The sequence below is a fragment of the Notolabrus celidotus genome, chromosome 2 (genome assembly GCF_009762535.1).
Source record: "Notolabrus celidotus isolate fNotCel1 chromosome 2, fNotCel1.pri, whole genome shotgun sequence".
Taxonomy (NCBI): domain Eukaryota; kingdom Metazoa; phylum Chordata; class Actinopteri; order Labriformes; family Labridae; genus Notolabrus; species Notolabrus celidotus.
In genome coordinates this window covers 27,364,566-27,380,817 of record NC_048273.1, presented here as the reverse complement: position 1 = coordinate 27,380,817, position 16,252 = coordinate 27,364,566, and the positions used below count along the sequence as shown (strand labels likewise).

Below are 16,252 nucleotides of genomic sequence, written 5' to 3'. Positions count from 1 at the left end.
AAAGATTGTTGGCGTTAACCTTAATGGTCTTGGCCATGTTTATGTCTGCTACTATCCGTCTCACCACTATCATCTCTCTCTCTCTTCATCTCCTCTATCCCTCTTTCCAACCCCAGCTCGGTCGAGGCAGAGATGGCTGTCTAACATGAGTCTGGTTCTGCTCGAGGTTTCTGCCTGTTAGAGGAAGTTTGTCCTTGCTGTTGTAACTTGCTAAATGCTGAAAGTGCTCTGCTCATGGTGGATTAAAATGAGATCAGACTGAGTCCCACCTGTAAGATGGGACTGGATCTTACCCTGAGTTGATGTTGGATCTTTGTTAAAAAGTTAACATATAGAACGGTCTAGACCTGCTATGTTTGAAATGCGTCTTTAGATAACATTTGTTGTGATTTTGTGCTGTATAAATAAAGATTGATTGATGTATCAAATCAGGGCTACTAAGAAGGCAACGACCATCCTTGAAGGGAAGAGGGTTCACTTATGTTAGGAGGGCCAGATCAAGCCGTTAGCTTAGATCATTAGTGCCATCAGCTGCTTGGTTCTTAAACAAGCTGTAGGCTTGTTGCACTTGCACAAAGGAACTGCACTAAGGACTGTGGGACCTTGTGTCTCATATCTCACTGCAGAAAAATGATGCAATCCATGGGAAATGTGTGTTTAAATTATACATATGAAATTATGCTGGTTTATTACATGTATTGCCTGTGTTATATATGATGCTTGTTGGGACTTCTGTTGCAAACCAAATTGGCCCTTGGCGACAATAAAGATTTTCCCATCCAAACCACTCCAGACTTCAGCATCAATAGGAATATATGTAAAATTGAATAACATCTACTTTTTGTCATATTTTTGTAACATATTTTGTAGCCCTTTGCTTTGTCATCTTGCAAGTGCAAGAAGTGCACAGCCTTTTTTGATGGTCATCTTTCAAAGTATTTAGTGTTATCTAGTAATTTTTCATCCCTTGAGATTTCTGCTGGGTTCAACACTTCCTGAACTGACCTGCATAGAAACTAATGTTGGCACCGATGTGACGTTAGCCACTGCTTTTCAAAGAAACAAAAACCCACAGATACATAAGCCTGGGGGATGATTTACCTTGTTCTCTGTGTGGTTCACCTCAGCTGTCTTAACTGTAGCGTCCAGATCCGTCACTCCTCTGTCGGGATTTAAGTCCTCCGCTGCCGGCACCTGGATCACCTCCTCTGCGTCGATGTCTGTCTCCTCTGTGATGGAAAGAGTCTTCTCTGCACCTGTTAGCTCCCGGGCTGAGCCGAGGAAAGTACATACACATACAGGTGGTGGATAAGCACGCACGCCTGCATACACACATGTAGACATGAGCATGTACACACGCACACATGGGCGAACACACATAAAACACTGTTGTGAGAAACATTTTCCATAAAAGCACAGTAAACACAGAATCATTAAATCACTTCATAAAAATAAAGTGCAGCTGTTCAGTGGCACTTTACTCTGAGGAAAACCAACAGTGAAAACAGTCCCCATATTACCACAAAGAAAACAATCATACATTAACATATAAAGTACTGCACTGCTGCCAGCATTCTGCTTTATCATGGGACTTTCTATTTTGTGCTGTGAGTTTTTATACTGCATTCTTATTGCTGCTAATACACATTAAATTGGACACCACAGTGGGGATCATTGATAAGTGAGATGAACAACAGTGTCTGTGTTTAGAAAGCAATTACCACAAAAAGATGTGTCTTTGCGAACCACACTTGATGAATGAAACTTTTACCATGAAACTTGTTCAACTTCAGCTTTTTGACAAAAATGGAGTGATGCCTCAGATTCCATTTCGTCCTTGCCATGCATCTTTCTTACAATCACATGACAAGCATATCCTCTTAATTTGGCAATCCATAAAAGCCTCTAGATTTCCTGTCTCTGCCCCTGCTCTGTCATTTCCCCAACTGTCCTGCAAAAGTTATCAAACTCTCAGCCCCACCACCGACCCAGCATCTACCTGCAGGCTCCCACTAAAGGGGGTTTAAGGCATCATGTCGTTCTTCCTCAATTTCTGTATGTAGAAAAATTAAATAAAACAATGAGAGTGATGAGGTCAGAGCCCAGACTCCAAACAAAAATGATGCCCTGTTGCTGCAATAAAAATTTCAAACTACCACAACGTGATCTGTCTAACTGAGCTGAGTTTAACAAGTTGACTAATGCCTTATCAGTCTCAGAATCCATTGCCTATCATCTGGTGATGCTATATGGCTTTGGGAATGATGGCTAAATTTTCAGCCTTCGGGTGTAACATTCAGATAGCAATGGACGACTTCCAGCCAAGAATTTTTTTTTCATGCGCTCCAGTATTTACAGTTCAGTTTGCAACTTGAGAAGCTAGTGTGTGTTCAAATCAAAAGTGAAGTTTGATTCAGCCCCTCCATACATATCCTCAAGATAAGCACCATTGTTTCTGGAGTAAATTGGCCAGATTAGCGCCCATTCATTTGTTTTTGGTGAGTCTCAGTTCCTCTGTAAACAGTAACCTACAGGCTTCAGTCCTGCTTACTTAAGCGTAATGAACCAACTTTAATTGCAATAAAGGTCCTTAAGTTTGCTGAAATTCAAACATCATGATGCAGATTTGTCAGTTCTGTTCTCAAGAGTAGAAGAAAATGACTTTAAAATATTTGTTTGTTGCTAAACCCAGGTCAGAACGATCAGATATGATGCAGTCAAAGAAGCCAGGTAATCTAAAAACTGATTGGCTCTGCGACACAGTGTCAAGTGGATAGCTCTCTGAAGCTGACATTTTTGATCTGACATGAATTGTTAGCTGCACTTACATGAAGATATTTCAATTGTTGTCAGACATTATGTTAAAACATGTGGCCACTGCTTTTGCTCTCCTTTTTCAACATACATCAAAGCCTGCTGATGAGGGACTGGTCAATGTTAGCGGGACTGGAAACAGAATACAAATGAAAACCATAACACTTACTCCCATATTTATACTGCATTGAATTTAACTCTGATAAATCCTGAGCAGAATAAATGCAGTTTTTTCCTTTTCTTGCATGTCATTCCCATTTTCCTGCTCTATCCCCCTCTATCCTCTCCAAGTGAAGGCATAAAGGCCCATAAATAAAACAAAAAAAGATAACATTTTTTTAACTGACATTAAAGTATTTTCTTTGCAACACCAAACTTCTCCCATAATACCTGAGTCCAGATCTAATCAAGTGTTCTCCTCTGTATCCTCAGCCTCCTCATCCTCTCCTTCAACGGCTCACCTCCACTGTCAACCCTACCTCCACTTCTAATCTTACCCACCTCCTTTTCCGTCTAATCTCCCCCTTCTTCCGTCTGTGCACCCAGCCGTTAGCGCTGTCCTCCCCTTCACTTAAAGTCCATCTCTAACAATCTTCAACTACCAGCTGCCAGCACTACCCTCACCTTTTCTCTCCATTACCACTCCTCGTCCTCTTCATCCCACTTTTTAGCCAGCTCTCAGCCATCACTGCTCCCTTTTCTCTCAAACTTCACAATGTCTGTGCTTTTTCTTGCATTCTCAGGTCAAAAGTTTGACACAGCGATGCAGTAATGGCTTTTATTTTGCTGTGTTTTTAAAGGAAACTACGTCTTAAAATCAAACTTAATGAGTCAGAAACATTCTTTGTTCCACTCTGTGCTCCATCAAATGTTCTGTAGGCTGTTCAGTGTTTGTGATTGCTGCACTAATGAATGGATCTTCATGCCTGTGGCTCTGTTATAGCTTATGTTAGCTGGAATGATCATATAACTGTTCCACGTCATTTCCCTTTAAACTAGCTTTATTGTTCCCGGTGATGTAAGCCATTTTCTGACAGTTATCTGCTTGTTAATTAAGTAATATTGTTCATTTTATGATGCTGCATTCTGTACAATTATTCTGAAAGGCTGCACAAACTTTCTTCTGAGAATAAAACATCCCTTGCTCTGTATATCCTCCTCTTTTCTCCAGAATCCCTGCTGCGCAACCCAGTTCTCCATCCCCTCTTTTCCTCTCAGATTCACTTCTACATTTCATCTTTTCCTGCTCCTCTTGTCCTCAATGATCCAATGGTCCTTTCTCCTCTCATATCATCTCTTCTTCTGCCTTCCTCTCCAGCTTTCTGTTTCTCTAATCCTCTATCTCCCGCTCTGCTCACCCCTCTCCTTTTATTGCCTGGATAATTAGTTCTCCAGATAAGCCCATTGGCTGTATGTGACTGCTCTTGTGTAGCTTAAACACACCATGACACGGAGTGTGTGTGTGTGTGTGTGTGTGTGTGTGTGTGTGTGTGTGTGTGTGTGTGTGTGTGTGTGTGTGTGTGTGTGTGTGTGTGTGTGTGTGTGTAGGCCTGAGTTTGTATGTGTGTGAGGTCCTTTCAGGGTGTGTGGATGTACAGTTATAGTGCATGGGTGATCTCTTGGCTCATCAGCATGTGAAAGGGAGCTCGTCTCTGGAGGGCTGCAGGGGGGGTCTGTGGAGATAATGTGCCCGGGCCTGGTGCTCTCAGATGGGGACAGGGAGGGTGGCCAGCGTCTACCTCTGTAATCACTGGAACGATGGTGTGAAAGAGATCCGTTCCTGGGCTTTTCTTACAGCTGAATCCTCCCGTGTGTGTGTGTGTGTGTGTGTGTGTGTGTGTGTGTGTGTGTGTGTGTGTGTGTGTGTGTGTGTGTGTGTGTGTGTGCCTGTGTGCCTGTGTGCCTGTGTGTGTGCATGCTCTCAGACCCCCTCAGAGCCACGTGTCCCTGTGCTGCAGTGAAGCCCATCCTGTCCAGGCACGAGGCGATGGATAAAAGTAGCTCAGCCCACTGGTATTGTGCAGTGGCTTTTTTTTCTATGGGTTGACTCATCCGTGACATTCACTCCAGCATCGCGCTCTCTTGCTCGCCAACTTCAGTACAATGCAGGCAGGAGTGTGTCTGTCTGTATGGCATAAGTGTAAGGTACGACCTGTCTGTGTTATCTGAGAGCATATGAGTGTGTGAGACTTGTGTAGGTGTTTGTTTATAGACTCCGGTTCTGACTTTACATTTGGACTCTGTTTCCACCCTGGCTTTGGAGATGCTGTTTCATATTTCAGAACTTGTTTTCCAAGACCTCAAAAAATCAATCCATCCTGGTTTGTTTTGTGCCTTTTCTTTTAAAAGGGAAGAGATGTAATCTGCTTTATGACAGACTGAAAAACCTCATCACACAGGGGCAAATAAATCCTAGTGTCTTCTCTCTGGAACTCGTCCTTCCTGTTCCAAAACAAAGCCTTACACTTTTTATTCAAATTAATGAAGGGAATAAAACACAGCTTTTTCCAACCGCAGACTATAAAGGGAGTGAAGGTAACCACTGTGACACTGCCCATCGATCCGTTCTACATTGGCTGATCAAGAAGATGGAACGCCACATTGTTAATGTAAATGAAGGGCAGGAGAAATGGTTAGACAAAGTTATTCCTTCTATGGCCGATGTCCGGGATCCCGGAAGTGCTGTAAATGCGGAAAATACAAGCCGCCGGGGGAACCAATCACAGGGCTTGCGGTCCGCGTCGATTCTATGCGCAGTTATATTTTGGAGAAGGTGCACATCAGCTAGGTGCGTAGGCCTCTGCTTAGGTATAGGAGCTAAGCGGACCCCCGGCATAAGCTACGCCGTCGATTTAACGCAGAAGTATATATCAGCCTTAAGTCTGCGTCCAATTAACTGCATTTTTACAGCTTTAAGTTCAAGTTAATCTTTGCTATTTTGGATTTTTTGGACTCAGAAGTGTCATCCATATTTAGACATCAAGATGGACAGAAATAAAATCATCATCACTTTTACTCCAACAAATGTCTTTGTTGACAAAATTAACATCATGGTATTTTAAGAAGACTTGACACTTCAGATTAAGACCAGAAACTCCACAGTAACATGTTGATTAAGGTTAAAAATAAACTGAGATGTATGCACATTTTCTCATCTGGTTCCACATCATTTGACTCCAACAACCAGTGGAGTCGCCCCCTGCTGGTCAGCGTAAATTAAGCAGGTGTGAGGCTTTCAGTATAAAGCTTCACTTTTTTACAGAGGCTATGTCCACCTCCTGTTTACAGTCTATCATTAATACTTTTATTTTTGTTAAGACTGAGCTCTCTCTCTCTCTATAGGCTTTTTTCCATAGGCTCTAAAAATAAGCCTATGGTCTATCTATCTCTATGTGTGTGTGGGTGTGGTTGTGTGTATGGAAACGGGTGTGTGCTGGGACAAGACAGGGATTCATTTTCCTGTGGGTGGCTCCTGTATAGGATAGACTTCTACCTGATAATGAACCAAAACACAAAGAGCCATGGTGATGGCAGCCAAAGAAAAGAAAAACAATGAAATGCTGCTTTTCAGACATTTCTTAAACAGTTATTTTACTCATTAAGTTGAGATTCAAACATCTGTTGTAATTGGTGATATACTTTGTGACAACTTTTCCTCCCACTCTTTGCGTCACTAGTAGCACCAGGTATTATTTTTACTCCAAGAATATCAAAACAGCTTTTGTATGCACAGCTTTGGTAGCAGCTGATAAAAATAAAAAATAGTCTCCAGGAGTGACTTTATAGCTGTCTTTCATTCTTCCCATTGTCTCTGAATTCACCGTATAAATCTTCAAGGTTGTAACAGCTATTTTTCCCCTTTCAACAGCATCGATTAAAAAGCAGCACTCCCACACAAAGCATCCTACATGCACTCTGTGGCACTTCTATCTAATGTCGCCGTCTGTTTCAATGTCATGCCACAGAAGAAAACAAGCTGAAAGCACAAGTCAACACATTTCTGATGAAAGGTACGCACATGAATAACAAGGTTTTCAACTCCTTAAGAAAAGGGCAGCAGTGCTTGAGATTCACACACAATAATGTCCCGTTAAAAAGGGAACAGGACTCTTTGGCAGGTGCAGGTTGTTCTCTGTGTGTTTTTGTACCGTTGACAGAAGAGTCGTTGCCGTTCTTTTCACTGTGGCAGTCTTCCTGTCCGTCTGCGTTCTGCTGTGTGTGCAGCAGACTCAGTTTGTGGCAAACCTCGAATGCTTGGCCGACAGTCCGAACGATCCGCATGGCCTGACTCTGCGTAGGTGGAGAAGGAGAGAGACAGAGACAGAAAGGCAGTTATGTATCTCAGATCAAAAATTGAGACACTTCTTATCTTACCACTTTGAAATAAAAACATGCGACGCCTATTTGATTTGGAATCTTGAGCTCAAACATTTAATCACACATATTTGTTTTGCACTTTAGTCTGAATTTCAATGGTTTTTATTCGAGGTCTACCAAACAAACCAGAGCATAAAATAAACTCACATATACCGCAGCTTTTTACAACAGTGACGTGCAGACTGGATGCAGATTTGCCCCAGAAACATGCCTATTTAATACCAAACACTCACAATAGGCAGGAAAAGCAGTGTAATTATCATAGTTGACAGAGTCAGACACTAATTTAGCGTCACATGTACCATTGGTGTCATTTCAGGCTCAGGTAGAGGTGGCTGTCTGTGTTTTCTTTCCCAACCCAGTGAAACATCGACAATGTAATTTTTATTTCTGACTGGGTTTTCCTTTTGTCCCCAGGTGCAAAGCTGCATGTGTCTATTATCTCCGCTCCCCTTTCTGGCTGCTCTGAAAAAAGGCAATTCAAGTGAAAGCAACTTCTGCCTGCTATCACCCTGCTCTTGTCTGGCTCGTCACAGCAGAGAGGTGCAGAAAAAGATTTCATTTTAAGGCACTGAGGCCTGGTGCTGAACAGCACTCATCCTCAGCTGAATGAGGAGAGCAGAAGCAGCATGGACTAAAAGACTGAGTACAATCAGGACTCTGCTCAAGGACAAAATCCTGCCTTGTAATGGTTAGCAACTCTGGACCACTCTGGAGCATAACAGTGTTCAATCTAGATCACTATCAGAAAATTATGTGATGGCAGAATTAGTGCCAGGGAAGGACTTGGGAACATCTGGAAGTTTTATCTTTGTGGAAAAATCTAACTGATTTTGGCATCGTCTGAAACTTTGTCCCCGGACTTGGGACTCAACTCAACTCTCTGTTCAGTGGTGATGTTTGGCTGCAGTCTTTCTCACAATATCATCTATTATCATTTTATTTTTCCATTAAAATATGCTGTTTCAGCTTCATTTTGAGCCGATGCTTCATGGTGACAAGCCAGCAGCAGCTACTTTCAGCAAAGAGGAATTTATGTCCACATGTGAAAAATGTGCTCTATAGCTTCTGACCCAAACACAGTCAGAGCAACAGCTATAAACAGGTGACTCAGCAGACATTTTAGCCTCCACATTGTTGTGTTTCATGACCTTTGCTAAAAGTCACAGAACTTCTGCCCTCAATACAAAAGTGTTCTTCCTTTTCCTCACTGTGTGGGGCTCAGATTCAGAGAAATCTTGTTAAATAAACCAACCAATGCTCTTTTTTGTTATCCCAAATAGAGTATGAGCAATTCCTAAAAACAGACACTGAGGTGGACGGAATCATAAAGATGTCTTTGGTAACAATATTTGACAAGATATCAATTGAGTATGATTCCCTGCTGTGAGGTTATGCAATTCAAACCATGCATTTTGTCATTTCAGCACATCAAGCAACGAATCCTTTGAACAAGAGCTTTGATTAAACATTGAGCAGTGGTGTCTGCAAAAACCAGTGACTGTATCTAAAGTGTGACAACATGTCTCCTACTCTTCTACCAAAAAAAAGCCAAAATACACTGACATAGGGAATTCAATGACTCTTGTGTTAGTGTTTTTACATCTTCTCATTGGTTCTACTGTACTCTGCTAATATGGTGCATGCAGCGCTGCAAGAATGGCATTGTAGTCTTTTTTGTCAGGATTAAATCATTGATTAAAGCTAAATTTCTCAGAAAAATGTGCATCATGCTAATACCTAATTATGTAACAAAAAAATGCATAAGAAAAATATGTCAGGTGTGTGCTTTGATTTTAAAGTTTGATCCATGTCCCATCTGTTTAAATGGTGGAGGCGGGCTTTGGACCTTTACTGCAGCCAATCAGCAGGCAGGGCACAGAGTTTTTCTGCTCCCCTTTTGGAAGCTGCCACTATGTCCAACTTTTCTTTTAAAGTATATGGTAAAAAAAAAAAATCTATACAACTGCTGTTCTCACAAATTTAAAGCACAGCGCTGTTTCTAACAATCAACTTTTTTTTATCTGTGTGCGGAGGAAATGAAATCAAAACAACAAGGAAAATTTTCAAAAAAGTGTTCATGCAGAAAGATTTCATAACCTCGCTTTGACTTCTGTTTCTATTTTAATTTTCTGGATACAATTGTAAAAAAAATCTGGGATGGATGACAGGATGCTCTAATGTCAAGCAACGATAAGATGATGACGACTGTCACTTGAAGGGGAAAGTGCCTCGGAGCATCAAAACAGGCATTAGCTGACAGATAGATGCATGGAGACAAGACATCGACATAAGAATACACAAGATATATTTCGTGGATTTTCATTTGTAAGGCTTTTGTGAAGAGAATTCTTGTTTTGGCTTCACCGAAATTTGCATCTCTCGTGTTGGAGATGATAAGACAGATATCAAGTATGCAGGTTTTTCAATTTTGTGCCAGCCCTTCTTTCCTTTACTCTCGTCTCTCCCACACTCTCTTCATCCTTAGACCTGTACGTCTGTTTTCGTGCTGTGTTGTTCCCTTCATCTTCCATCAATCACCCCCATGTCTCCTCCTCCTCCTCCTCCTCTTTTGTGGACCAGCTACTCATTTTGTAACAGCCAGCCCTGGTCCTCAGTCTGACAGCAAACTCTTGCTTTCCTTTGAAGATGTTTCCAGAGGCAGACATACAAGCTCCGAGAGCAGATGCTGGTGTTATTGCACACTGTGAACCCACCAAAGGCTCAAGGTCCCCTGACTCTTTCACCCAATGATTAGAAAACACAATATCAGAGTCTGTTGCTTTCTTTCTCTCTTTGGCCCCTTTATTCCTACCAGACTCTTCATTTGTACCTTTCAAATTACACCTGTTGATCTGTGCATAACGTAATGATTTATATCAATGAGCTGGAAGGCAAAGCTTTCATTTACTACTCCATCTATAGTCCAACCCATGAATATGGTCACAAGGTTTTTGTGGTGACTGAACAAAAGATACTGCAGTTCAAACCAACCAGGCGCAGAACCAGAACAGGAAGTGGAAGAGTGAAAAACACATCTCATGTGGGCTGAGAACTTTGGAAACCCAACAGAGTCACACTTATATATTAGCATGCTGCTCATACAGCCTCTATTCTGAAAAGGAAAATGAATGGATGATGGATAGAGCTTCCCTCTATAATTGACACATGCGCTCATTGCTCACTTCACTCTAATTTCTCGTTAATTGATTTGTACTATTTACTCCCTTATTTTTGCTGCCCTTCTGACAGGTTTGCTTGAAAGCTTTTTGAACCTCATATTGTGTCCTGTAGAAAATCCTGCATATGTATCTCTATCCTGCCATGTCCCATTACAAAAGCTTTGTTACTGTTTGTTACTACAGGATAAGTTGTCATGGATGCTGGTAACAAAAATGGAAAATGTTACCATCTAAGGGTTAATAGTATTTCTGTAAAATAAAGCAAATTTACTTGTTTGTTTTGGTTGTATTTAAAAAATGTATTTGAATGATGTCTTTAAGTGAACATTCTCTACGCATGTTTTACCACACCTGCCATTATGGTGATTATCAGCCTATTGGTGTGCAAATGTCTCTATATACAGGCGTGGTCCGCATATTCAAAAAGTGAACACCTGATGAAGACCAGCAGGTCAAAACGCAGTGATTTAATAAACCTGCTGTGGCAGTGAGGAAGTGTGCAGGCTTCTTTACACTTCTGCTGCCTCCTGCCTGCTGTGTGTGTCTGATCCGCTTTCAGTCACACCTCTTTCTTGCAAATGATTCTTATTCATCTTAATTTTTCTTGCTGATGGACCACGTAAGTGTCCAAAAAATTGAAAAATACCATGAAATTGTTTTTAGTATTTCTTTTAATTAAGCTACATCAGCTTATGCCCCCACATTAGCTTCAACGAAAAGACTACATCCTCAAAACTGGCCAAACTGGATATGGCTGTTTATGGTTTTCCAACTCAGGAAAGTGTGCCGGTGAGCACAAAACCAAAGTATTTGATATTGAAAAATAACTTGATGTGAGCTACACTATGGAGACTTTACACTTGATAGATAATTGTTTAAAGAAACTGATGAGTTATTAGAGACTGAGGAGAAGTCTGCAGGATAAGGGGGGTCATAATGTTGATGTATTTCTATCCAGCACAAAACAACTGCAGGCAGCCTGATCAACAGCGAATAGTACGAGTCTATGAATCTGAGTGAACCACAGAAGGGACAGGTCTTTAAAACACACCAACTATAAAAGTAAGGGTCAAAGTGAGAATATATATTAATGTATAATTTAGGAAACGTACAGTATATATCCCCAAAATACCCCCAGGCCAGCGCAGGGACTTGAATGTGAGCTTAGTATTTTGTTCCAGTTAAGCTGCCAGCAGCATTTAGAAGCTGTAACTGTTTTATAGACTTTTTTGGCAGGCTGGAGAACAATGTATTTAATAATTTAAGCCTAATTGTAATGGAAGCATGCACAAACTGTTTCCCAGAGAAAATGAAAGTTTGAACTTTGCAGTGGTCTTTAAATCACGCAGAGCTACGCAGCAAACTATTTTTTTATGAGTCTGGGAAACTCCACCAGACTCCATCTGGGCTGTGATGTGATCTGCTGAGAAAGATGGACTCATCAGGAGTTTGTCTTTTTGATTTGTTGGATGAATAATTAGGGTTTTAGTTTTGTCGTGTTTGAACTGGAATAAAACTTTCAGACAAATTTCTACAGTCATGAGGGGAGCTGGTAGACATCACTGTGGTAGGGGACAAATAGCATCAACCAAATCCATTAAACAAACCCCTGACTGCGTCACCAGGAGCAATTAACAGAGACTAGCTCAACTACACTTCAGCATGTGACTGCAAGAGTTGGGATCAAACTACCAATCTTCCAATTGAGAGATGACAAACTCTGCCACTGAGATAAAACCAAAGATGTAATACAACTTAGTCCATTTGGTTTGCAAATACTTTCTTTTCAAGGTTGAATAACTAATAATTGCATGACTTTGTTTTACCAATAAAAAACCTTTTAGGCTGCTTCAAGATGACAATGGAAAGCCTTTATTGGATTAAAGGATCTGCTGAATCGGTCTGTTGCTGCAAATGAAACAGGAAATCTTCCAGTTGGGTGACTTTGTACTCTTAAAGTTGTATTTCTGTTGTTAACCTGCCTGTTATTGCAACTGAAACTTGTGGTATGTGACTCAGTTTGCACTGTGTGAATCAAAATCAAAATGTTGAAATCTTCAATACTTCAATATTTCATGCTATAAAATAATACAATATCTGTTTTTTGTTTGAAAGTGTTACAAAGCAATGAAGTTAGTAGGAAAAAAAATCTGCAGTCACACTTTCAACCCAAAGCTGCCGCAAGCAAAGTAGACAGAGAAGGAGAGAGCAGCAGTGATCAATCCACATAGAGGTAAAATAAAGAGAGAGATTTAAATTATATATAGTCCCCTGAGTTAGAAGTGTGTTTTGAGTTGAACATCTATCCTGAAAGTTTTGCTCATTTTTCTGCATTACCTGACACATATCTGACTGCTGAAATTGCTGCTGATGTTTTTAAATTAGAACCTGCAGAAAGCGTGGTGTGTGTGTGGAAGGACCCTGCTTGGATGTTCGGTATAAGCCTTATTGGCAGCCATTTTTCCTTTATCCTCTACAAATAGGCTTTATCAGAGTCCTCAGTGTTATTTATACCTTTGCTGGATGACCAGTCCCCTTCAACGCACTAATCTTTTTTCATTCAGTCAGCTCTTAAGGTTGGCGTTTGTCCTGTACATAGACATTCTAAAGCCGGAGCCAGTCCTCCAATTGATCTCGATTTAGGCGGCTGTCAAAGCTGTAAAGAGATTTGTCACTCAGAGGAAAATCTTGTATAACCTGCTGTAAAGACAGGACACAGCTTTTATGTTGTACATTTTTCACCATCCCTGTCTAACTCTCATTCTCTATCTCAATCTCTTCCCTCTATCACTCTTCTCTCTGTCAATTTGACCGAATAAATGTACCCTCTCTGTATCTCTGTCTTTCTATCTCTCCTCTCCATACATCAAGTTGCCACTGAGCTGGATCCCCTGCAGCACAATATTCTCTCTTAGTGGCCTTACGATAAGGCCTCATCAAACGCACCATGTATTATTTATCCTGGATTGCCCTCAGAGGCTTAGCAGTGCTTTGGCCGTCCGATTGGAAGTCTTGGCACAAGTGAAGATAACGGACACGAGGGAGTGTGATGCAATCAAGGAAAAAGCAGAGTAAACAATGAAATGTGCACCGAGTATTTTTAGTGGATAATCAGACTGCTCTAATGATTAGAGCACAGCCTGATGTTCATCAATCCCTTTGATTGCATGAAGAGAATTAGTGAGACAGCATGAAGGAATTACATTTGGGAGACAGTGAGTGGGAGCACTGCAGAAGAACATTATCGGACCTGAATAAGTACCAATCAAGGAACAGGTTTGTGTGTGACAGTGAGCGTGATTGAGTGTGAGAGCATGAAGCCAGCAGAGTGTGAAGAAATGAAGTCATGATGGCTCAGTGGCTCTTTTGGACCATTAGCTCGATTTCCAGGTGGCGTGGAAAGCAAGGAAACATTTTCACACAGTGCAACACCATGCTGTAGCTCCGTATTAGACATTTTTACAGACTGTGGAATGTGCTTAAGAAGGAGGCGGGGTCATGTAGTAAACATTTGGTTTATAGACTACCTTTTAAGAAGTTTCCGTTTTACCTGACCTATTTTTTTTTCAAGCTGGACATGCATTGGTCCTTCAAGAAGGACAATGTATGGTTTTAGCAGTGTAGGTTTTAAAGCTCCACGATTAAGTAAGTCCCATGGTCCATATGTAAAGGAGACACAGCTGATCATGCATTGCTTTCATAGACAGAGTTCAGGTGTAGCTTCACAGATGACTTAACAGACAGCAGGTTGAGTTGTGTCCCAGTCTGGATTGGAAGCTGGATGAGGACACAACTCGCAAAGTTGCAACCTAGAAAGGCCCCAAACACAAGACAAACCCTGTTGTCTTTCCTGAGGTGAGATGAACACACAGAAGCTCGCCAAACATGACCTCCACAGTACAGTTTTTCTATGATTCACAAAGGTTCAAGTCCTGACACTTTCTATACTTCACACATGTTCCATACAGCAGGGGATTTTCTCTGTCAGATGTTCTCTCACAAGTTAGTATGCACAGATCGGCTAGTAGAGTGTGCAGGACGAGCAGTCTGAGATAATGGTGGTGTTTTTTTTTTGTTAATATCATGACAACATGTACAGGAGGTTTCTGCATTGAAGGGAATAGAAGGAAACATAAAGTTTCCAATTGGGCAGTAAAAATATAAAGAAGCAAAACTACTCTGAACATGAAAGTCATCACTCTTCATTCTGTGAATGGTCCAGGCTTTAACTGACTGTGTTCCTGCATCAGCTTATCCCAATTTGTGCAGATTTTTTATTGCAGAGCTGTCAGGAAAAAGTCTGCTTTAAGGCAGAGCGGACAGCTTCAGAAATGTGTGTTTACCCATGCACCCCATCAGAGGTACATTTTTATGTATGCAGTAATTCTGGACAAGTTTAACCAAGCCTGAATTTCAGTAGACACCATATATAGACATAACAAAACAAAGACACACTGGAGATGAAGACAGACACGGTATGTTCTAGACAGAGTTAATAGAAACTAGACTTTAACTTGTTTTTATACAAAGTACACACTGACCTATAACAGGACTGAATTATTGATTTCTGCCCCTGTCTACAGCTCAGTGCTAACATCTCATGATCAATACACCCTACACTGATATGCATCTGGAAAGAAGACTTTCTCAACTGGACCTTTTTCTGCCTTTTCAGTAAAAGCCCTGACAGAGAGGTAAGATGTAAAGAGGAAGAAAGAGAGTAAAGACAAAAAGCTTAAGACAGAAGGGTCGTTTGACTGAGGAATGGATATTCAATAATCAGAGCTGAAGGGCTGTTCAATCCAATTATCTTAACCAAGCAGTGTCAAGAATGATGCGAGTCCCCATCATTGTTATGACTGGAAATAACCATATCTCATTTTATATTAGGACTCCTCAATGTCAATGATGAAGGCATTGATTCTCAGTTCAATTCAAAAGCTTGAACGCTGCCCGTGTAGGAGAATAAATCCACCTTACTTCTTGTTCTTAAACTACAATACTGCACAGCAGGAAACTGGCTTTGATAACGCTGTGATTAATTCTGTTTTACTCTGTGGTAGCCTGGAGGCAGAGTCAGATTTCTTAAAGTGTCATTCATTATGCGTTTCATTATCATTTGGAGTTTTCAATCATCCTCAAAGGGAGAAGATACATCTTGTGCTCTGTGTCAAAGGCTTGACAAGTGGAAGCCATTAGCCCACACAGATAGACAACATATGGTTGGAGGGCAACCATCCACAAAGAGAGAGAACTCAATTAACACTTGACACAGTAACCACAACTCTGCCTCTGTGTCATCAACCAGCTGTGGACAACAGATGAGTCTTTATCCTTCAAACATGCGAGAATAAATGTTAAAACACGGGCCAAAAGCTGATGTTTGCGCCAACTGAGGTCCATCATTTGTTGTTTTTATGCTTTTTATTGTGTAGGTGTAAAGTGCATCTGTGAACTGGAAAAATACAAATGGCCCACTAGTGTTTTAAAAACCATAAAGTAAAAAGGACATCTGCAAACTGAAAGGTTTCCATTCAGCAGCAGTCATGTGTTGCGTGTTGCTGTGGTCCATTATCAAGTTTAAAAGACTGTAACCAGGTTTTATTCATCATCTTTATTATCTACTTGCATCTCTCTTTACGCTCGGCTTCTTAATGTGCCGCTGCCTCATTTGCAAAGATATAGAGTAGAGATTGGACGGAGGATGTAATGACATGCTCACAAGATGGATTGGCTTTGTCGGGTGAGGTAGTAGTACGTACTGCCTCTTTGACATAACACAAGACATTTAACATTAAGACCAATGAAAACGACTGTACTTAAAAAAAAGTTTTGTCTTCTTTTGTACACAGAAAAGTTGACTCGATGGAAGAAGATGG

At 41.0% G+C, this 16,252-nt stretch overlaps 1 protein-coding gene across 1 annotated transcript in view; it reads right to left on the bottom strand.

The window, feature by feature from the left end:
- LOC117832707 (carboxyl-terminal PDZ ligand of neuronal nitric oxide synthase protein-like) overlaps nucleotides 1-16,252 on the bottom strand; it is a 224,937-nt gene that overhangs the window by 78,117 nt on the left and 130,568 nt on the right. The window contains exons 6-7 of the mRNA XM_034711947.1: nucleotides 6,963-7,104; nucleotides 1,102-1,271 (exon numbers count right to left, since the gene is read on the bottom strand). Of these exons, the coding sequence (XP_034567838.1) occupies nucleotides 1,102-1,271; nucleotides 6,963-7,104 (312 nt within the window). The remainder of the gene's footprint in view (nucleotides 1-1,101; nucleotides 1,272-6,962; nucleotides 7,105-16,252) is intronic.